Consider the following 24,729-nt stretch of genomic DNA (forward strand, 5'->3'; position numbering starts at 1 on the left):
ATTACATCTGAACCTAGACTTCAGCAGAAAATGAAGCAGAATATTTGGCCTCGGATAAAAATGGATTAAAACCAAAATAGTAAAACTGGTTTCTACTAAAGCATAGGAAGTGTTTCCTTGGGGGAGAGTGAAGGAAAGAAAAGAGGGGAGGGAAAGGTGTTTCTTTGCTCTTTGCATTTTGTAAATCTCCACTATCTACAAGCCCCAATAGACCCACAAAGGTAATAAGAGAAACTAGTAGCAAAACAATATAGTTTTCCCTCTTCTGAATTAGTAAAGAATAAACTTCTGTTTCTTAATGTGTGTAATTTTAGAAGTTAGGATCAAAAGGCAAGGAAACATCAGCGTGCCAGCTCTCTCTTAGAATGGCTGAGGCTCCATCACTTCCACAGAAGCAGCCTGGTGCTATGTTGTATATATACCCAACTACTCTCATTTGAATCCAAAGCAGATGGCTGAAATACAAGGAAAAGGAAAATATATTAAAAAGAGAAATAAAACTATTGTTGGTTTTCACTTCCACAGGCTCCTTTATAGCTGGCTCCTTTATAGCTTTATAGATTGTTTTAATTGGTAAGATTATAAACTACTTATTTTAGATAAAGAACTTAAAAATGCAGAAAAGAATCTCAACAACCAATATTTCATAAAGGTTCATTTAACCAGTACCCCATAAAATTTTCTGCCTTTAGAATAAAATGTAACTTCAATATTTTAGCCATAAATGAGTTTTCTTTTTAGGACCATGTAAAAATAACTGCCACTGCTACTGCCTTTGATTTCTTATATTTTAGTAATTTGTAAAAGTCTTTCTAAAGTGGGTGTATTTCTTAGGATATTAAATTTTAAATCTGTTCAATATAAAAATTTCCTTTATAAAACTGATTTGACTCACTTCCAAATCTGAAGCACTTACAAAATAAAATAGTGAATACCCAGTCCCAGCTCTAACAATTTAAAATGAAATGGAACAAAGTTCAATCCTAGCAATTTCTTCATTAAACCCCAGTTTTTAATCCTACTAATTTATCAAAACAAATATATTATTTTTCCTGATGATCACAGTGCAGAATTTGAATTCAGTTAAAAAAAAAAAAGTCAGAGTGTTTGATTATTGAATAGCTCTATAAGCCTGTTGTTTTCCTGCTGTTTGATCAATTCAGCAGCCATCTGGGACAGAATTTCTCAGCCCAGAAGCACAGGTCTTCCCCTTCCACCCCCAGCTGAAGGAAATGATGCTCGTCACTCATTGCTAGCAATACAAAACTATAACAGCTAGTTAAGTTGTTCGTCTTCTGTCTCATGGAAAGCAGAACCATGTACACATGCTAGTTAGGAGGCAATAGGTAATAGAAATATCTGAAGGAAAAGGTTGGTTAATTTTACATTTTCTTCCTGTATCCCAGTTTTTCCATCATCATATAGCATAAGCTATTCATCATTATGCTGAAAGAGAAACAGCTGGTGATAATTTTCAGCGCATGAACGTTGAAATAGTTTACTATCTTACCACGTAAAAGGAGATTGTAATAGCTATTCAACTTTCTGGAGAAAAGACGACAAATGGAAAACTTTACATCAGATCTTCCAACTGGTCAACGGCAAGGTTAACTCCCTGAGCAGCCACAGATCAGCCCTAATGCTCTTCTTGGGAAACCTGCCTAAGGACTGACAACTGTTAACTCATGCCAACTGTAGCCATCCCGATTAGGGGTCTCCATTGTCTACTTCATGCTGGATGAGACCACCAGCTCATTCAAAGCAAGTATGCAAACAGCTATTTCCTGACCCAAGCCATGTTGACTGGAAAGAAGGTTTTGGGAGAGAAACAAAAAATAAAATAAAATCAGGACACCTTTTTCTCCCCTCTCCCTCCCAGACAAATACTTCATATGTGTTTTAACTTTTTGGGAAACTTCATGCGTATTAGTTATGCATTCTGGACACAAGAACTCATTGTATCTGAAGCTGAAAGCAAAGAAAAAAATATGCAAAGGCTCCAATTAGCACACATCATGTCTATCTGCCTTCCATGGTTCTTAAACAGGTTTGGTGTCAACAACAGCCCTTAAAAGCTAAACAGCCAATAAAGTTTTCATCTCTATCTGACATGACTCTGTCAGAATAAAGTTTTCATTCCTTCATATCCCCAAATCCTCCAAGCAGCTAGCAAACAATTCCTACAGCTCACTCAAAGTCCCGGATCTGATTCTCAAAGCTATTTAAGGAATCAGGTTCCAATTTCCAATTCAGAGAAGGTAGTTATTTTTTTTTATAAAAGAATTAGAGGCTTAGACACTTACACACCAATTAAGCGTGTGAGAACCCAAGGTTCATTAGCTTTCCACTAACTCACTGTCAGAACAAAGAAGTAGGACTCTGAATCAAATGTATATGGACACCCAACTCTCCTGGGTTCCCTCCTGGAACTGATCCCAAGTACTTCTGAAAATAATACCCCTTCCATCTATCCACCACCCGTCGGGGCAGGTATGCTCCCCAGGACAGCAAAGATCATAGAGCACAAAGTAAATTACACACATGACGCAGGAAAGGCAAACTTAGATGAAAAACCAAAATACTTTCAAAGCAACTTCCAGTGGAGCAAGAGTCTGAAGTCTAGCAAGAGTGGAAATGAAAGCCAGCGTTAGATGACAAGGAAGGTGACTGAGAGTAAATACTGTGAAATGAGGAAGGGTTACACAGACTGGAAGGCAGAGAAAAACCCTTTTCTTGATAAGAAAAATAATGAAGTACTTGTAACTTCCCTTCATTTGAAACTATAGTCTCTAACAAAATGCTAATATTTTTCTGCAATATCAGTTCTGTAAAAAACTAAACCCTAAACCGTAAGCTGAGATGAACTGCAACCACTTGTGTTTAAAGTGAAGTATGTACACAACGTTCCTGATGAATCAGAGAACAAAATATATTCAGCTGACAGATCATTTAGAAAAGTAAATATGAAGCTATTTCTTTTGGTCCTGGAATTATTGAAATCTAACAGCATGGCACAGAAAGTAAGCTGAGAAGAAGTCTTATTTAAAAAAATAGTGACATATTTATTTAATATTTTTCATAGCTGCTGAAATACTGATCTAGGGCATACATACCCATTTAATTTCATATAAAGATATGGCATGTGTCCATCAAAATTCTACTACACTGTAAAAGCCAAAAAGCAATTCAGTCTTCAAAATACTGTACAATAAGCACCACATTTTGGCAAAGACTTCTGTATGTTCCATTACAGAGGACAGATATTTAATCCATTACTCTTGTGGAAGGAGCCTTCTCAATTCATGAAATATTCAATTTATCTTTTTTCTATTACTCCTAGCCTGTCTCTGCATCTGGTTTATATCTGCCAATGTGTATTTTAGGTTTTACTATTGTATTATTATAAATATATTGCATATAAAGTCAAAATTAAGAGTCAAAATTAAAGTCAAAATTTAAATTGTGTTTTTGTGAAGTATATTGTGTGTACATCTAGAAACAAATCACAGAGAAGAGTTTAGTGGTTTTGATTCACATAGATTCCAGTGAACTAAAGGCTACTGTCAAACATTTAAACCTGCATAAATTCAGTCTGGGTAGTATATATAAAACATGAACCCCAGAATTTTTTTTAAGTGACAGGTAGGACTGACCACCGCCCATTATTCAAGTTGTGTGGTACTTCCCATGATAAAGCTGCCTTTAAAATTTGTTAAAACTATATGCAATTGCAGTTCTTTGGGCTAAAATGTTCCATGTCAAGTGGCTATGATAGATTCAAGCTTTTAAATTTGATTTTGTTTTATGAAAATTTAAGTAAAAATGATTGAACTGTTCTTGGATTGAGAGTATCCGAAAAGCATGTATATTGTTTTTCCTATGTTCAGTTGTCTTGAGATCTTTCCTTTCTGAGCTATAAAGCTTTACTGCCTCTCTGACCCCGACTCAAAAGAAGGATGAAAATTCAGGTGGAGAATGGCTTCACATCAAACCTCTTACAACATCTGAAAATTTCCTCAAGATATAAACCTTGGGAAAATTAAAATTACAGCTCACAGGTACTCATCAGTGAATGCTTAGCCTTGCCTCAACCTGCCCAGAAAGCTTTAGCTGCAACGTGCAGTGTGCTTACAGCCTAGGGTGTAACAACTGTATCTACAGTCTGCACCAGGCTGGACCAGCTCTGGGTCTGGACATCTGGACCACAAGCAAAGATCTCTTCTCCTGGATCCTACAAGAATCCTTTTCTAGAAGGAGGAGATACAACCTGCACAGACCAAATGAAGAGGGGTCAAAAGCTGGGCTTGCAGAAGCATAGTAACAATACAGGCAGCACAAGCAGCAGGGGGAAGAGCAGATACTGCATTTAAAGGTCTAGAAACAGTAGGTTTAGTTGCAAGCTGTTCAAACAGACTGACCACCTGTGGGAAGAAACCAGGAACAGAGATGAAATGCCACCTGATAGAACTGAAATTTATTGTCCTTGTACATATGACTTATGACATGGTATGGTCTTTGATTATACATCTCCTGCTATTGTTTCCAGAGGATTCAACTTTATACAGTACACTTTCACAAGTGCATACAGTTATTCATAAGCTCTCCCTTTGTACAAGGTAACCAGTATTTAATTTGATAAAGAAATCTTAGATAAAGAATCTCACTACTAATTTCCTTTTCTGACATTTCTTAAATCCCAACACCATGGCATCTGACTTCTTCACCAATATTAATAAGTCTGCAGAAATGAAAAATTGGTCCTGTTTTCAGAAGAGAAACCAGCAAACACGAGGATCAAACTCAAAAGTATTCACCAATTTTGGATGCTCAACCTAAGACAACATAAAATAATTTCTCCTGGTTCAAAGTTCTTGATGGTGTTTCACCGTTTCCATACATTTCAGCTGTTTAGCTCCTGGGTATCAAGCCAGATTGAGGAATGCACAACTCCTCCTGTACTGTAAGAATCAGTTTGTACGGTCACAGCATCACACATAAACTTTGTGAAAAACACAGGAACAGAATGCAAATGTCCAAAAAGGCACTTTTCTGCCTTAACCATGAAATCACCTTCCTATTCTTTCCATAGTTCTCATCCTCATTTGTAACACCCTCCACAACAAAGGAGGTAGGAGTCTCTGCACTTCACAATCATGATATGCACCCAAGTCCTCCCTTGTGCATGGTATGAAGAAGAGAACCTGCAGAAGAAAAAGAATGCAGCAGCATAGCTGCAGATGGCCATAATACATATCCTTGACACTGTGATGATTTTTTTTTTTGCTGGGCGGGTCTTCTGTTGTATAATATAGAACACTGCTTTAAAGGAGAACTAGAAACATATGTTCAGCACAAGTGACACTATAAAATGATTGAGACACTAAGCATAGGAAGTTTGTTTAAAAAAAGGCCAAGAAAACAGAATTAGTAACAGACATTTTGCTGAGCACTACTTTCATTTTAGGGACATAGTGGAAAAATTTTAAAGTTCTTTGTGTGCTGTTCATAATTTCAGCCCTAACATTATATTTCCACAGAGCAACCATAGATGAAACAGACTATGGAAATGCAACTGCTTTCATTCATCAAGCTGATTAGCATTAAGTGGTTGAAGATGGGTTAAATATTTTGCAATATTAATACATTAAAGTACCTTCATACAGAAGTAGCATCAAGATTAAAATCATGTATTTCAAATGTAGTTTTAATTCTGACACGGAATTATTTTAAAGTTTTTGCATAGGCATTATAAGGTAACTCATTCCCCACACCCCTCCATTTAGCCAAGACAAAGTTATGCAACTGAAAAGGAAAATCAAAACTTCAATAGCTAGAATATTAAATGCAGTTCTTCATGTCTCCTGCATAATTGGGTGTAGTTGATTTGCTTTGAATTTTAATGATCACTGTACTTAGAAATTTTGGTACCCTTACCTTAATTTCAATCTTAAATCCAGGCAAGCTAGATGTTTTCATTTCCTTATTAAACTGGAATCCATTAAGGCTGTGAAGGTATTCCTGGCTTGTGGATTTGCTATCTTTGCTGACAAGGCAGGATACTAGTTCCTTTGCTCATTCTAAAAATGCAGTAAGTTTGTGCAGATGTCCACATAAAAGGGACAAACAGGAAAACACACACATAGTCTGTGTGATACAGGCAGTCACTGCCAGTAGGGTGGCATGAAACATGGCTCCAAGACATATCACAGCTGCTATAAGGATATATTTAGATGATAAAAAAAGCAGAAAAGCAAAGCATTACCATATTTATTGTATTTAGGGCATGCTGTCAATCTGCAATATATGAACTTAATTTAGCAATTAGGCTTCAGAATTCAAGTAATGTAATGTTACAGTAAACTAGTGCCGATCACAGTAAGCCTACTCCTGGCATACAGTTGGATTGCAAGGGTTAACTGGTAGCTTCTGGCTGCACCAGAACCTGCCATACACAAACATGAGTGAGCTTCCAACCACTGTTTACTGACTTAGCCTGGCTATAAGGGCTAGAATTTGATATAAAGGAAGAACATATCAACTTCTTTCAGAAGCTGAAGTAGGGAATGAGGAAACGGCAACTAACTAATGAAGGTAAGGAAGAAAAAGTCTCAATGATGTGAAGAGATAACCCTGTCCCAAGCACCATCAGCAACCTATGAATTAAGAATAGCTTGCTTCCATTCTGATTTAGTGGTATAAGCATTCATGTGGTAACTATCATTGTAACATCTGAGCACACTTTACAAGTACAGTAGCAAACATTACCAGCTCTCTCAAATAGGAGCCCGCACTTTGACTGCCTCCAGCACCCAATTTGTTTGCCTTAGGAACTGCAGAAAACTATCCAAGTAGGTTATGGAGACCAGAGACTTCCTGAACTAGATGTTACCAGAGAGTTGGAAAAATGAGTTCTACATCTTGTTCTCATTGTGAGCAAGTTTTGGCCCGGATGATCTTTCTTCGATATCTGACTGTGCTGTTCAAAGCAAAATCCTTGGCATGCACCTGCCTTTCTAATGTTTCAAGAGGCAAAACAAACACATCAGAGGTTATTCACAGGTCTACAGCACTGAACATACCAAATCCTCTGCTGTTACTGGTTTTCCTTTCTTGTCATTAGCCACCACCATTTTCCCCAGCCTCTCCTTCATGTCTTGCAGGCTGGTGGTAAGTGCCAGGATGGCCATAATTTCGCTTGCAACAGCAATATCAAACTGAGCCTGTAAAACAGAAATGAGAATCATAAACCAAATCAAAGTCAGGTCAAATACTCACAGGGAATTGTCAGGAATAGACTCAAGAAAGACAGATTTCACACTGGAATTCAAACAAGTTCTAAATTGTAACCCACAGCTTTTGAGATTGCTCAGACTAGAGTAACTTGAAACACTTTGTTTATAGACTCTCATTAATGTTCTCCGTTACACTTTATTTACTTGGGGACCAGCCTTGCAGAGTGCTTAGCCCCTTGGCTCACATTATCCTTAGCAGAAGCTCCCTGAAGGACCAAGAATATTTTCTGTGGCAAAAAAGAAAATCACCAGATGTGGCTTGAGCTTTACTGGCATAAGCACAGCATTGTGTTGGGGTTTTTTTGGGGTTTTTTTGTTTTGTTTGGTTGGTTTTTTTTCTTTTTTTCTACAAAAGTTTTTTATTCTGGTTTCAAAAACATTCTTGTTACATCTGATCATTCTTTTTCTACATCAACTCAAAATTTAGAGTCTATGCTGCTCAGTCTTGTGCTTGATCTATGATAATGTAAAATATATCTTCATCCCGCATTTTTTTTTAAATAACAAATATGTAAGTTTAAAAAACCCCAAGAACTATATGTGGCATCAGTTCTATTGCTCTTGTAGAAATACATCCATACTGTGCAGTATTTTGGCGCTACATAAGCTGTGGTACTTACTCTTCTTTAAGAGCTTGTGGTATACATTAGCGGTATTTGTACTAATTTACTATTAGGAAAGCCCAGGCCACGTGCTGTCAGAATGTAAACAGAGAAGAAAGGCAAAGTCACTAATGTATTATGTGATAGGAATGCAACGTTGGGGGTGAACAAGAACTACAGCTTCTTTAGTAATCTCTCCATCTCCAGCAATTAAAGTCTACACAAAAATGTAGTAATTGACATCCCTACTGCTATCTACGTAAAAAAAGCCCCCAAGACTCTTTCTATGTCAGACCTCTACCAGATGTATCTCATACTGACTAATACCGGAGGAATCTGTTCAAATTGAGGGCTTTGCCTGTTTTTAAGAAGCATCTACATAGAGAATTGTTCAACATATATATACCTTACCACTCCTATCCATTTGCCCAGTACTTTAACAGCTTCTGCCCTTTTTTAACCTATGTTCCTGCTTTTAGATTCTGTCTTGACAGCTACAGCCCAGAGCAGCCCTATTCAGGCTGACCTCTATGTACCTGCGTGTTAGTCAAAACTTCTGAAGACACCTGAGCACTTTTCTGCATTGGGCACAGTCAGGGAGAGATATATACCATGGAAAACAAAAAATTATCCTGTAATTGAGATTTTCAGCACAAGGATTCAAATGAAATGCTGAAGTTACAAAGCAGATTTTCTGTATTCCCTGGAAGCAGTTCTATACATAACAGAATAGCTGGGTACACAATGAACATTGTTAGTGTTGCAATGACATGGATGCTACTATCTTTTCTGAAGTTAAGAATGTCCCTGGTAAGTCATTGCAGCATACATAAGACAGGAAATAAGCCCAAGAAATCTATGCCCAACCCCTATACTGGAATATTACCTAACTTTATCAGGAGACAAAAAAATAAGTTTTTATTAGCATTGTTTCTATATAAACACAAAAGGACAGGAAAAACAATCCCAGGTAGATGCTCAAAGAGTGACATAATATTTAATTGAAAAAACAGGCACAAAAGACTGTGGTAGCAGGTGCTATTTTAACTCTAATAACCTTTATACATCAATGAAGTGCTGACAGAAGCCTTAGCTGTAAAGTCAGCTCTCTATTGATGAAAGGATCCACCCACATGGATTCAATTGCAGGATCAAGGGCATCAGTCATGTAATACTCTTTGGAAACCACAGCACCCCTGTTCATTAAAATGCAGACTTTTGTGCCTGCTGTGCTCTGCCATTTCACACAGGTGTCATTGATTTTAAGAGTGCTAGAACATCACTCCAAATATTTATAAAATGCATCTGTTAACTATGAAGCCCTGTTTTCTCTAGATCTCCGGCTAGGCTCCAAAATGAGTTTTCCTAACTGTTCTCTATTTCTCGAGTCACTAGGTCCATGTTAAAATGTGAATGGATATGCATCAGTCCAACAAATCAAAATTGAAAGCATCAAGGTCATTTTATCCAAACCAGTACAGAAGCAACATTTGACAGCCATGTCAACTAGTATGCTATAATAAAACAACCCACATTTAACTCAGCAGCATAATTACAGTGGTAAAATGCTACACAATAAGGCTGGCAGAACCTGGCTCAAAGCTGATTATCACAATGAGTCACTGAAACAGATCTAAACATAGGAAAACATCTCAAGTGTTGAAGGAACTTGTACCAAGTATAAGATTTTGTACCCCCTGCCCATTATCAGAGATAAGTATTAGTTAATATTGAGTTTTCTGTAAGTTATAGACAGAATAGTCTCTATCCCGTGTGTTTAAAACCAAAATAAGCAAGCATTTCTAGAGGAAGGTATCCCCGCCCATGGCAGAGGGGCTGGAACTAGATGATCTTTAAGGTCCCTTCCAACCCAAACCATTCTATGATTTCTAGTTCTTCTCTCCAATTTGACTGTTTTACCTGCTGAATTGGGCAAAAACATTAGCACTATTTTTTGGTCTCTTTATTTAGGCACAAAGCCTAGAAGAGGTCTAAAATGATAAAGAAAAATTAAAGATAGGATTTCCAAAATGAATGAAAGCCTTATCTCTACCACAACAGCTACTTACTTCACCTCAAAATAGTCAGAACCTCATGAATTTCATGACCCAGAATGTTAGATTACAATATCTTAATCGAATTAGGAGCAACTCTACATCATCGCAATGAGTTTGCTCCATCTGACATTGCTGTTCCACACTGCATTGTTTCAGAAATGGATTTACCCACGTGACACCAGGAACACTTGTTCAGATAATGTTGGAAAAGTCTGGCTTTCAATTTATCAGTAGTTCTTTAATAAACTTCCAGAAGCTCTCATTCAGCAGTGTAAAAAGCTAACCTACATTACCATGAAGTACACACATGCTCATTTTCTGACCTATCCCTTCAAGCCCACATATTAAAATTAAGCGCATGCTCAAAGTTCTTACAGTTTAGATCCCAAAACTGAGATGCATGATAGGGAAATAAAAACTCTGGAAAAAAAGCTAATTGTCATTTTCAGTCCTCACCAATGGGACCACCAACACGAGACACCCCTCCTCCCAGTTTTTAACATTAAATTTAAATGGAATTTAAATTACATAAATACTACAGAAATAGTTTGAGGGACTTAAAGAAAGAAAAATCATACAAATTAACCTTATGAGGGCATAAGGGTACATTTTATAGAACGACAATGCTGAACCCCTAACATATGCAATTTTTTCAAGTACTTTCAACATACTGTGCAATGTGCATTGGTTTCTGCTTCTGAAACTTCAGACTCAGTTACTCATTAACACAATCAGTTTCACTGCAAGAATACTATACAACAGCAACAGATGTTAGCACTGCAATTCAAAGAAGTATGCTGAAAGAACTACAGAAACATCTCTCAGCCTCTAAAGCAAAGTCTGTCCAGAATGAGATATATTAACTACCTTTTACATACCTGACGGACAAATCCTTTCTCTGTATTCGCCTGCCCAACTGTTATTTTGCGCAGGAACCTGTCATTTGTATCCACCACTGAAATAAGGGAATAGCAAAAGCAAAACATGTTAACAAGGACTCAGGGATCTGGGTTTTTCCAGGCATACCTGCTGTTATACGTGTAAGATTCATCTGCTTGAACAGTGTAACTGGACAACCACGCTCCTGCATGTTACCATTAGCACTGACTTGGTTTCTCTTTTCTAGTTGATACCATTAGATGACAGGTTGAAATAACTCAAATACCATTTCTCTGAACAGTATTTGAAGCTAACAGATTCTTAATATTCTAACATACAAATTAATGTTTTACCTAAACAAGAAAAATCTGTCTTAGTAGATACAATGCACTTCAGACCTACTTCAAATCATTTGCTTCGTCATTGACTTGTTAAGAACTGATTTTAAAACTGCATGATGTAGGTTAAACTTGGTCTGTTTCTTTTTTAAAGGATGATTATGTTGTCAGATTGGTTCTTCCAGACAAGTCACTTCCTTGCACATCACAGTAACTAACTCCACATTCAGCTGCACAGCATTCAAAGGAAGTTTTTTTTCAACTGCCAAGAACAACCATCTGCTATTTAACACAACTTCAATTTCAGACAACTGTATTTCTAACCTGGAAACACTTTTGGTATTGCAAGGGCATGTCCAAACCATCCTGCGGAATTGCTAACTTCACTAACAATCACTGCAAGCCAAGTTCTCAAATTCTGCACTGACAACGCTCAACTTCAAACTTGCCTTTGTAGGAACCAAAAGGAAGGACTGAGAATAATTGAAGAAGCTCTCTCATCTTCTGAGAACTGATCAGGATGTTTCTTAGGAATAAACATTAGGAAGAAGTTTCTGTTTGTTAGAAAATGAGACCAAACTCCAAGACCTCTCCTTCCCAGGAATGGCAATCCCTACAGAATGCAAAAAATAGGCTCCCTCTATCTTACAGACTCTTTAGCCCTACAGATGTTTCAATCTGCACCAACCCTAAAAGGAAGGGTGGAAGTACTCTTGATCGGTTCCGCCTGTAGCTTGGCAAGCAAGTCAATCCACTGGTAGATGTAGATTTGAGCCCTGTTCATTTAGAAGCAGAGAATCAAGGAACCTCTGGATAAGTTCCTTGAAGAATCACCTCCTCCCACTTTTCCTGCTGCCTTTGGAGATTAACAAATTTGTCTGTACTGAAAAGGACCATCTAATTACTCGAGAACAAGAGGGACTTTGAATCTCAATCCTACACAACCCCAATTCAAGGTTGTGAGTGATCTGGGAGAAAAGGAAGGTTTAAGCCACTCCCCCTTCTTAAGCATTTCTCATGGGGCTGTTGTAAATACCATACGCGCCTTCCTCGCACTGCATGGTATTTAGGCCCCTAATTTCTTCAGGAATTTCATTTAAGGGATGGTGCAACACAGATTTGGTTAACTCATTTTGGTTTCTATTTATATACAGTCATACCCTAAAACACTATAGTACTGGCAGAAATTGCAGAACAGAGACTGGTACATGGAAGCAGTAGCCTCATACCAAGCTGTGGTACCATATGCCACCATGAAGCCATATGGCAAGCTGATCTCTCAAGCACAAGCTTGCCCCTTCTCCTCCTAGGAAGCTCAGTCTCACGAGCAGCCTTAAGCAGATCTAAATGTCTTTCCTGCCTACCAAGGCACTGCTGAGAGCAGGAACTAGCCTTCCCACCAGCCTGGACAGCCAGTGGGCTGCTTTTTATCTGCCCCTTCCTAGTGAAATCATGTAACCTAAAAACCTTTACCATGAAATTAAAACTACCCCTGCAACTCTTTCTGGTCACTGGGATACACTGGCTTTCTCACTATGGTCAGAATTCATTCTCCAGGAAGATTCCAACAACTGCACTTAGAAGTAGTAGAATAAGAAATAATTGGTTTTGCCACAAAAGCAATTTTTCCTTCTCCAAATTTTCCCTCTTCCTTACCCAAAGTAAACGTTTCAGGAAAGTTTAGGTTCAACCAAGTGTTAGGTTTAATGTATCTACTTCCTTATCCTCTAGAGATATAAACAGGTTCTGAATACCAGGGGAAGGGTAAGTAGGGGGAAGTTTTCCTTCTTTTCAGTATGTTGTACCCGTTCAAGTTAGTATAAGATGACAATGAATGTTAAGCTCGTGACACTTCTGAGGAAACAGGTCCTGACTAAAATTAATTTTCAGACAATCTGATAGCTTTCTCTTCTGCCCTACAAATTCCCTGGTATGTAACAAGCTTCACAGACATGTGGATTGCAGAAACAGTCCCAAATAAAACATTTTGCAACTTATCTAAAACATTCCTAAAAACATTTTTAATTTTTCTGAAATGTTTAAGATATGTACATCATATAGAGTTGTGTGGAATAGAAGTTTCACTAACATTGTTTGAGATGAATTAAATAACTCACTTGAGGTTAACAGCTGTTGAGTAATGTTGCCTCCTCCCAAACCCATGCTGATAAAAATGATGAGTCATACTACACTAAATATTTATATTACTCCTTCATCCTAATACAGGTCTCTTCCAGACACACTGTGTGACTAATAAAAAAAATCTTATGCCACATCCCCCAGTATTATCTTGAGAAAAATATCCCAAGTCTGAGATGAGATGCACACAAAGGGCACAGTAAAGCATGGCCAAGACTCCTCACTCTCAATAGATTCACCTTATTTCTCTGAGCATCACAATACATTCCATTTAACAATGATTTTAAACTAATAACTTCGGTATTTGAGAACTTAGGAAGAAAATAAAATCCAATGGAATTTAGCTGAAAACTTTATGCAGAGTCTACTTCCTTAAAAAAGAAAAAGAGAGATACAGAAGTTGAGGTAAACACTGCGTTTTAACTCAGCACTAGAACTGGAAAATGCAGAGGGGAGTTGTCTAAGCGTGTGAGAGTTTGAAACTCACAGTTGAAACTGTACCACATCTTTCACCTCTTCTTCCTAACAACGCAAACAACTCAAGACACTTTAAAAATAGGAAAAGCACATAATCCCTGAGGCCTGTTTAGTCTCTGAGCTACCCAGACTGCTGAGCTGGGGAGGATGAGGGACCAAAATCAAGTAGAGTAAGTACAAAGAATCTAAAACCATAATAGACACAGTTAAGAAAAGATTTGTAAAATGCACAGAAAAGCCACTTCATATGTTTTAAGATGTATTATCTAATGTAAGAGAGACAAGGGATGTACTTAAACTGTCAGAGCAACCTATCTTTCAGAATATTAGCAAAAGCTCTTGAGTTACTGCAGATATTTGACCAAGTTTAGAGCAACATACCGCACCCAAAGTTGTTATGCACCCACATTTCCCACTTGCAAATTAGTTCTTCTTACAGTCAGAGAGCAGAAACAGCTCTGATTCAGGTAAAATTAAGCAAATTAGGAAACAAGTTATAGTTAAACCCAAGCTGAACGAGGCTTTTTGACTACATACCTCTTTGCCATGTTATGGTAGATGGGTCAATATCAAGGCGTGCAAATTTGCTGATCTCCTCTTCTGTTAAAGTCCCAGGATCAGTCTTACTTATTCCCAGCCTCTATGCAAAAACAAGTTAAAGAAATGCAATGTAAGTGGCTTTTTTGCTTCAAAAGGCATAGCTGCTCTGGCTTATCACTCCCACTTTCAGCAAGCATTTTGGAAAGAAGCATGTTAGTACCAAAACTATTTTTAAAAAAAAAAAGCACATAGGAAACTACCTGTAACTAAAATACAGGCAAATATAGATGGAGAAATGAAACAAAAAAGGAGAAATACTCATAGGCCATTAAATTAACAATCTCTTTCTTACATAGAAGAAACTCTTAATGTAAACCAAAGAAAAAAATTCAACATTATCAGTTACTAATAAAAAGATAATTAATTGCTTGCTCTAGTTTGTTCAAGACCCATGCATTGTCTTATGTGATTCATCTTTTAATGAAATAAAAACTTCTGCTTTAAGAGCCCATTATCCATAAACTCAGTCACTTATAATGAATGAGCCAATACCTTCTGGCTTTTACAGGTTCACTATTTGAGCAACACCAAACCTTTTTTTAGGTGAATCTACATAAAGATGGATCAGAAAACTGTGTTTAAGAACTATTGTCTTAGGAAAAAAAAAAAAAATATCCTCTTAATTTTCTCTGGCATTAGAAAGCATTCCTCAGTGAATTAACCAACATGCTTATACTTCAGGACTAAAAATCAAGCAAACCTAAAAGTCTAAAAATACTCAATTTCAAAGAGCTACCACAGTTACTTCCCTATGTAAATCAACAGTTATTTCTAGAAAGCTGGGGACATCCTTTTAAGAGTATTAAAACTGTTTTCACTACGCTCTTTTTTGAGGATTAGTCTCTCAGACTGTGAGGGATGCTTTCAAATCCAGGTGCAGGCACTGGGGCATTTCCCACTGTACTGAGAAGGGCAAAAAGCTGTTGAGAACAGCTTGCAGGTTTTGCCACTTGGTACCCTAAGATTTTTCACTCCAGTTTTAATGAAGAAAGGCTTATGTCCTCAACTGCCAGTCCTGTATTCGTATTTTTCTATCTGTTGGCCAATTTTAATCCAATTTGACATAGTTAGGAGGTAGTGTCTTACAAATTTTATGAAAAGAGGTAGATTAAGAAAGGAGCAAAATCCTACTAGTATCTCTACTGAGGGATGGCAGTCGGAGTTCAGTGCTCATCCCTCCTGCTTGGCATATCAGGAATTTTCCCAGATACATTTTTCCAGAGTATTTTGCCCAGAGCATTTTTCCAAAGAGGGTTGACAGCAAAATTTTCAGTCATTTTTATAACTTTCAACTGCTGCAAGGAGGACTGGGCACTGAGGACTGTAAAAGAAGCAGCCTATCCCTCCCAGGGTCTCAACAACATCTATACTGGATCTAAGCAGCAAGAAACAAGCTGACTGATCTGGATGCAGATGGGAGGGAGTAAGACACAGCTGACATGGAGAAGGAGACAAAGAAAAGACTGGGATAGAAGTAGTTAAAGAAAGGAGGTAAGGTAAGGAGGTCTTGAACTAATAATTACTGAGAGAAGGAGAAAAAAGCTGAGGAGCAGAGGAACGAGAAAGGTAGCTCCTGAAGTTAGACAAGGAGTTTGGGGAGAAAAAAAAAAAAAGTGCATGGGACCTTCTGTAATTATAAGTCCAAACCACACACGTAAGGGAGGAGTTTCAATCTTCTTCAATCCTCTTTTGAAAAAAATGTAACCCCATCCCGTAAAGATATCTTTTTACATTTGCCTTTTTTTTTTTTTTTTGGTATAAGGAATCATTATACTAAAAATAATCGAGTTATATTGGAAATCATGATGCATGTATTTCAACGTCATAAAGCCAAAGCTTTTTTACTCAGTTGCAGCTCACGTGAAGAGAGAGAAATCCATTTCAACTGCAGAGATAGTTGGTATGTCATGAATAACCAAACCACTCCCCGTCCTCCCCTACCTGTTCCCCTACACACAGTGTAAACAAGGACAAAACAAAAATACTCCAACATTCTGACGGAAAATTCAGTGAGATCTACTCTGCCACATAGGCAAGCAGGTATCATCCACTTTTTAGTTTACTGTCTTTCAACTGAGCAGCACAAAAACTTAAAATGTTATGAGAAACTATTTGTTTTTTCCAAAACAGAAGCTGGTATTACCTCTATCCTCCTTTCCACCCCCCAATTCCAAGTGCGCACTTGGCAGCTATCCATTGCCATCTGGTGACTCTGAAACAACACTGGTCAGGACTCAAAAGCCAACAACAAACATGGAAATGGAAGCAGAAGACTGAAGCTGTCCCTAAGGTTCATACTCAAGGGGTTCATTCTCCTTCCCCTATGCTAGTGGACTGTGTTGCTGTCTCATTATTTATCAGAATGGCAGCCTCAAATCCAGATACATTATTCATACATGAATTGCACAGGAAGCTCTTCTGGAAGCATTCAGGAAGCAAGATGGGATGCAAAAATATAGTATGCACACAAATGTACTTCTACCCCTCAAAGGATGAACACTGTCAAACTGACATCAATAAAACGCCAGAAGTATATGCTATAATAAACTTTCAAAACCAGAAAATATTGCAAAACCAAAGAATGTGAGCTTTCAAATGTGACTTTACCATAATAGGAAAAGTATTTTAAAAACTCTAACTTCAATATTTCATCAGGAAAGACACAGCATTTAAAAACATTATTGGTTTATTTCAGGAGAAAAGAATAGCAAAAATGTTGGTTATGAAAATAATATCAGTCCCAGATCCTATTACTTGAAGGAGGATGCTTTTAGAAAAAAGTCTGGACTTGATAAATTAATGAGGGAGGTTTATACAAACTTGGTCCCATACATCAAATAATTTTAAACAAGTTGCATAAAAGAGTGCATTTTACGAAGCGATACTGTAGTTGAGGAGAGAGTACATTAACAACTTACTCTCAGACGGGCAAGCTGAATAGCAGAAAATTCTCTCACACCATTAACTACTGGAACCAGTCTATTATACAAAGCCTAGAAAAAACACACGAGAAGTTAATAAAATAAAAAAAAAAGTTACAACTAGGAACTATCTAAATGAAAAGCTAATGCTTTTATTTTATTTGGACTAATTTCAGTAAGAATTTCCCAACCACATAAGTTGTGGACTTCTGGTTAGCCATTTAAAAAACAATTCTGAAAAGGTGGTAGGTTTTTGAGCAATGCCTATGATTTAGCAGTCTAAATCCAATTACCAAAATGAATGTGTTTCTATGTTTCACAAAAAAACCATGTATTATTTTTAAAATTGGGAACCCTTTAAAACTTTAGCCAAGGTCCAATATTCAAATTATAACTCATTTGCAAACTGGCCTAAATGCGCATTTGTGTCATACCAAGTAAAGGGGCTATGACAACCCTGCTCAGTTTTAACACTGTAGTCAAAAAAAGGAGGCTCCTTCCTTTACTTTCTCCCTTTAAAGACTCAAGTTAGCATTTGTATTAAGGTCACAAAAGATTTAGTGGAGGGAAGAGGATGCAGTTTATTTTCCCCACAACCCCTTCTTCTTAAGGTATATCATACCCAACTATACATCAGAAGTGTAATTTTTAACTTTAAAAGGAGTATACAAATTATTAAAAAGAATAAGATTTAGAGAGAGAGAAAACATCTTTTATTTAGAACAGTCTGAAATAGTTGACAAGGTTCTGGGTGTAAAATCCTTATTTCAAAGACTATCTTACAATAGCTATTTGCCATAAAAAATATATTCTATAAGCCTAATTTCCCAGCAGAACACAGAACGGCTTCAGCAATAGTTTCTGTTCACATGGTGAAAATATAAAGAGATAATAACTTACTTTGCTTTGAAATGTAGTTTATTAAAAAATTGACAGGAAAAAATGCCATGGGGATATTAGAAAATAATTCTCACCTTATCAGACTGAGTGTTCTCATGCAAGATCCTAGCATCAACAGCAGCAGCCAGCAAATTATTGGCAGCAGTTATAGCATGAATATCTCCAGTCAAATGAAGGTTGAACTAGAAGGTGAAAACAACAACAAAATCTTTTTATAAGAAACTATTTAATGCAATTTATTATTCTCAGACAGATTAGCAGAAACAATCCCTGCCACCTCCATGAGGCTGCAGCACAGATTAGTCACCTATCAGCGTAGATGAAATATTATCAGGCTGAAAATACACCAAGCTATACAAAGGACTTGTTTTCACTTGAGCATGTAGTAAACTACCCTTAGTTTAGCCAAACAAAGCCACAGACATCTTTATTCTTTGCTAAATGATCCAAGAATGAAAAGCCCAGGGCTATGGTTCCACATCATTAATACTAAATCAGTTTACTGTCAGTATTTACTGTTTGACCTGGACCAGAGGTGCAGATTTCTGCTGAATCCCCCCGAGCACACCGTGCGTGCCAGCTTCAGAGGTGTATGCCAGCTTTCTGCTAGCCACGGGAGAACAGCCTGCAGCTGATCAGGCATGAACTTTGCTGATACAAAGTTTGCCCAACAAAGCTTTGTGGAAAAATCTGAAATGAGCAGTTTAGATTAGATTAGAACTTGTGTTACACAGGTACTGTATTTTTTATATATCTCTGACAGAAGGAGGTGGAAGGTCAGTTTTAATTGCACCGCAGCACTGACTGCGGAGGGGGACCTACACCAGCCCCTGACTGCGCTCGCTCTCACGTGCAACAGGGGATCAAAACTGTAACTAAGCACTTCTTCAGGGACTTCTGCTTGGATCAGCTCTGCACTTGCAAGGTGGTACTTCACCAGTTGGGGCCACAGAGTGGTTTTGTTGAGCTTTAAATTAGACTCTTTCGGGGTGAAACCACTGTGCATTTCCAAGCAAGCACTGTAAATATATGCATAAGCTTAGCCATACTATCCTTATGTGCCCCATTGCCCAGAAAGCCTGCTTGCGTTTTGTGCTCTGGAAACCAACACAAAACTCTGCTGTCCGCTACAGCGTGCTGAAGGCGCCGGGTGCACGGCTAAGCCTGCTGAGGGCAAGGGGGGGAGGCTAAGGAAGGCACCCAGCTCGGATGGCGGCAGCCAACTGACAAGAAACACTACACACGGTCTACATTTCACCTCTGTCCTTGACCCAGCCTGTCCATAAACACATGGATCACGTAGCTTTATGTCGTAAATGTTGTGCTAGGCAAGGGTGGACACTTTAGTCAGAGTATCACTGTTTTCACAGTGAGAGTATTTTGAAAGCGTGTACCCAGCTGGTTCTTTCCAAAGCCGGCATGTGATTTTCAGAAGCCCTCGAAGAGGGCTAAGGGTGATGCCATCTTCAACAGAAACCCATTTACTTGTGGGTAGAGGAGAGCTGCAGATTAATTTAGAGGTAAGAAAACAATTCTTTCACTCTGACAGTGCCAGGGCCCCAGGGGCACCACCAGCCCTGACTGTCCCTGCCTGGCCCTCCAGGGCTTCCTCACGGCCCAGGGCCCCATGTCAGCCCTGGGGCCATCAGCCCCTGCCCCAGTAACACCACAGCAGGGCTCCTCTCCAGCTCCCCGCAGCCCTGCCGGGCCATGGGCCCCACCGAGCCAGGCCCATGTCCCATCCTGGCCTTGGCCCATCCCCAGGGAGGTGCGCGATGCCCGGGCTGGGGCTGCTTCAGCGCACCTGGCTGCCTGCTCCTGGCTGGGGGTGGGACAGACCCTGGCTGCCAGGCCCTGCAGCTCCCCAACAGCCTGCACGTGTGGAGAATAATTTTTCTTCTCTGTTTCATCATGGTTGTTGAGCCAAATCATCTTCCTTTTACTTATCTAGCAAAAGTTGTGGTATTCACCCCTCCGCAGTATTCTGGGCATGTCTCACAGTACCACAGGAGGGTCAGCCTGGCTAAAAACAAGTCCATTTTGCCACAGTCAGTGACTTCTGCTAAAAAGAAATACTAAATCTACATTTGAAAAAGAAATTCCCCCAACCCACCAGCCCTGGGCCTCCCTGCCTTTTTCTACTCCAACAGAAAAGTAATGCTTTCTCAATTCTCTTCTGCAATAGATGCGGATGTAAAAGGAAAAACAGCAGTAGCCAGCTCTTTGTCTTGTATGTTATGCATGGACAGCAGGCTTTCTCCTCAGGAAGCATGTGAAGGATAGCTGAGATGTTACAAACATGTATAGTATCTGTGCAACGTTTTTGCACCCCTAATCCGCAGCCCCTCACATCACACAGCAGGCATGTGGAGACGGCAAGGGCCACGTGGAGGCGGCAAGGGCCACCCCAGTTCTCGAGGCAGACCATCACCACCGTCCAAGTGCTGCATCGGCCACCTTGGCCTGCCCACCCCTCCCAGAGGGACAGGGACTGGCTGCCTCCCCCGCTGTCTCACCTCCTCCATGGGAATCACTTGAGCATATCCACCACCGGCTGCTCCACCTGCACAGGAAAGCATATGGTCACATCAGACTTGCACCAGTTTTAGAAAAAAACAACCACCCTTAAACACACGAAGTGAAACATAGAGCGTTGACGACACATTTCTCAGCATTTTGATTTCTATTAGGCGATCAATAATCCACCCAAATAAACAGGATTTCCTTAAACCTTGCTGGCTTTTTTCAGCAGGCAGTAAAAAGGAAATTCTTGATCTGAAAGCCTACACGTGATGGCTGGCCCAGACTTTGGCTAGCTAAGGGTTACCCTCTGCTCCTGCCCAGATTTAGGACACAGTCATGCACATGCAGCTGTTGGGTGGAAAGACATAGCAGTCACGAGCAAGCACTGCTTCTGAATGAAACCTTCACACCCTTGCCTGAGCACTCCTTCCCCACTGCCTCTCAGGGTACAGGCAAAGGAGTTCACTGTAGCCTACGCACAAGTTGAGTGGAGGGATTAAAGCACTCACATGCACCAGTCTTGGCTGAGAAGCACCAAGCACCAGGAGCCTTCCAGCTGAAATCAAAGTTGTTAACTTAAACTTCAGCAAAGCAAAGTAGAGCAGATGGGGAGTGCTTGCCCAGTTAGGCACCAATCTCAGCTGAGAAATGGCAAAAAAAAAGATTGCATTACTTCCTATCAGCATTGAAGACAGGCTTGAACTCTGTCTGGCTCTTACTTGGCCCTCAGGCTCTTAAAGGGTTTCTAGGCAAAAAGGCAGCAGCCCACAATTAGGGGGGGCAACTCAGAAGAACAGAAAGAAGAGGTTCAGACCTAGCCAAACATGATGTAGACACAGCTGAACCATACGTATAACTGCCAACTTCCTTAGCTTGGATATTTCAAATCAATACAAGTGGATTTAGGACTCTTCCTCAAGGAAGAATTAAACAGTAACATTTAAAGACATCTTTAGAGTGTCTCCAGGCAGAGGAGTGGCTGGAAGCATGTGTACTCACACAAAACTCCTCCTGGCTAACTCATTCCCATGCCTTTCATTATGTTTGGGCTTTATCTGCATTATCAATACACATTAGGTACGTGAACATAGATATGAACATTGCATGGGAAGATGTGTGCAAGAAACCTTTATCTATTAGCTATATACTTATCAAAAAATCCAATACGTTACCATTCAGACAATCCACTGAGTTAGTGAAGTAACTAAGGAATTAAAAAAGAAAGGGGGGTGGGGGGCAAAAAAAGCAGTATTTCCTTTTAATCTGAAAGAGGTCATAGAGTCTGCAAATATTACGTACCTTTAACTCCAAAAGTAGGTCCTTGGGAAGGTTGTCTCAGACAAGCAAAGGAATTAATGTTAAGGTGTGCAGTAAGCGCCTGAACAAGACCAATTGTGACTGTGCTTTTCCCCTCTCCTAAGGGTGTAGGGGTTATTCTAGCAAAACAAGAAAAAAGATTAATCAAATTCTTTGCTGATGTCAGCCTGGCTAAGGATATCAGAACTTACAGCTTTTGATTTCAATGAAGAGTATTTGCACAGCAAATTTCAATAAGATTACTTTGTCTCCACAAAAATACTGCCACAATGTTAGCCCCTAGCTTAGGCTGGAATGCTAATATACATGTGTCTTCTATTTAAGCAATTTACTATGATAGCAGAAAAAGAGAAGATTATTTTGGCAACAGTTCTAAAAAGAATATATTGAATTTAGACATTTTTATTACAGCACAAAAGTCTCACCAGTTTCATTAACAAACCATCCATCAAGATACTCTGAGCATGCATTAATACTTTTCTGTAGTAATGCATGAGATGTTTTATTCCCACTGCTCAAACTTTGAATGAAATAATAGAATATTTTAAATTAAATAACCAACACTTTTGTTTGTAGAGCTCAACTATCCCTCTCCAGCTTCCATGTCATCGTAACCCTCAGCAATGACAGATCAACTGCTTTTTTAAATAAAACAGGACACAAAAGTCACTATATTCAACTGAACATCATTTATCTTACACTTATGTTTCGCGATATTTTTGCAGACTTAAGGGTGATGAGGGACAATTACAATCACAGTCCGACCTCCCATACAAAAGCTCAAAAACCTCATGCTACAACTCCCACATCTAGACGATAACTGAACCAGGACAGAATTTTAGAAAGACATCCAATCTCGAACAGAGACTCTAACCTCCACTCAAAGACTCTATTCTTGTCCCTTTAATGAAGGGACAATGACAGCTGATTTTGCAAGTAGAAAACTTCATCAGCCTTCTGTGAATGAGACACCTCACTTAAAGTGATGTCCTCTCTACTTTCAAGGTCAGCACATTGATTTATGATCCATGTTAAAAGTGGGGGGGTGTTGGGTTTTTTCCTTTTTCTTTTTTTTTCTTCCTTAAAGTATGAACACATCTCACCATCTCCAAAATGCATTCAAACGATTAATTTGAGGCACAGCATTTCTCCTTCTGACTTGCAAAAGAAGAAAGCCCAAGTCCTTTTTCCACGCACAGCACTCTCACACCACACAAGTCCTACTTTTTGGCAAAGTGTAACCATTCATATCTTTGCTGCCTTCACCACCTGCAGAGAAGCAAGTACCTTAGTGAAGTTGGCATTGAGAACTAATGTTCATTCCCAAGGAAATACAAACATGTACACGCATCCCAGTCAGAGGAACTCTTATCCTATGACCTCTTCAAAACTTGAGCTAAAACATCTAGCTCTAATTAGAAACACTTCCTTTCCCAACTAGTAATTTTTCCAAGATATTGCTATTCTCAGATCACAATTCAAATGGCATAAAAACATTAGCAAAATTGTCAAATGCAAGGAGACATCTGCGTTGTCTCCTTGCCTTTAAGATTCAGCTTTAGTTCGGTTAGTTCACAGATCGACAAAAGCCCTTCTTTGTCCCACAAAATGTAAGCACATGAAAAACATTAACTTGTCACAAATCTATCTTTTATATCATCATCAGATCCTGGGCTTTTTATTAAAAAAAGAAGCCTTTGTTAGATATGTCTGGAAAAATATGGGCAATAGGAGGCAAGCCAAATTAACATCATCTATACTGTTCTAGGAAAGAATTTCCTATTCAGAAAAGTAATGTTTTAACTCAAGTTCCAGTGAAATCAATGGGGTTTAGTCCGTCTATATGAGATTCCCCGAACTGAGACTCTTCAGAAATAATATTTTGTCTACTGATAGCTTTGAACTACTCTTATATGACCATGTAGCACATTGGCTACTTAATTTGGGCATCTGTTTTTAGTAATTTTTTCCCACGTTTATATCATGTTTGCCAACCATCAGATTCTAAAGCATCATCAATAACTTACTATCCAGACTATTTTGTCATCCTGCCTTCCTAGAACCACACTCCCTCGACTTAAAAGGGAATTCACAGATTTTTAGCAAAATATCTCTGTAGAGCCAACAAAAGGTGGGAGATTTAGAGCATATCCTAAGAAGAATCCATTTTATCTACTCTCAAAAGCTATTTTATCTACTCTCAAAAGTGGTTTGGGTCCCTGTCACCTTTTTATCCATACTATGCCTTCTTATTTCCTTCTGATCTACCGCAGGAGCACAGAATGCTACTTCATTTCTTCCACGTTTGCAGCTCCTAGAAGGATAGGTACTTTTTAACGTCTACATTGTCATGACAGCAAGCCCTCCCGATTTTACTGTTGCTACAGTGATAGCTTCTGGTTTTCCCACCACTGTTTCTGCCATCTCCATTTTGTCCCAGGATGCTTACTTTTGTACAAAGATGCTTCTTTCAGAGCACCACGGCCAGGTTAACTCACTTTCACTACCAGTTCACCCTCCTGACTACTGTTCTAACACTGGTTGCCCAAAACCCATTCAAATCATTATTAGCATGGTTTCTCCTTGCTCCTTGTTCTCCTACCATCTCATTCACTTTTGTCTATTGCCGTAATCTCATTTACTTGATCCTCTTATTCCTGTGCATTAAAGCCAGATTTAAAGAA

The 24,729-nt window shown here is 38.9% G+C and overlaps 1 protein-coding gene across 4 annotated transcripts in view; it reads right to left on the minus strand.

Moving 5' to 3' along the window:
- The window catches only part of MTHFD1L (methylenetetrahydrofolate dehydrogenase (NADP+ dependent) 1 like), a 160,970-nt gene that overhangs the window by 101,470 nt on the left and 34,771 nt on the right, over positions 1–24,729 (minus strand). For 2 of the 4 annotated variants that reach the window (XR_012041534.1, XM_072856109.1), the window contains exons 12-18: positions 22,028–22,164; positions 20,722–20,768; positions 18,280–18,387; positions 17,303–17,377; positions 14,322–14,424; positions 10,830–10,906; positions 7,080–7,220 (exon numbers count right to left, since the gene is read on the minus strand). Coding sequence is in view for 2 of the 4 variants with exons in the window: in XM_072856109.1 (XP_072712210.1) it covers positions 7,080–7,220; positions 10,830–10,906; positions 14,322–14,424; positions 17,303–17,377; positions 18,280–18,387; positions 20,722–20,768; positions 22,028–22,164 (688 nt within the window). In the remaining 2 variants the exon portion in view is untranslated. Of the gene's footprint in view, positions 1–7,079; positions 7,221–10,829; positions 10,907–14,321; positions 14,425–17,302; positions 17,378–18,279; positions 18,388–20,721; positions 20,769–21,237; positions 21,370–22,027; positions 22,165–24,729 lie in introns of those variants that run through there. The other 2 variants (XM_072856110.1, XR_012041535.1) reach the window with 2 other exon arrangements.

Source organism: Ciconia boyciana, chromosome 3, assembly GCF_034638445.1.
Source record: "Ciconia boyciana chromosome 3, ASM3463844v1, whole genome shotgun sequence".
Taxonomy (NCBI): domain Eukaryota; kingdom Metazoa; phylum Chordata; class Aves; order Ciconiiformes; family Ciconiidae; genus Ciconia; species Ciconia boyciana.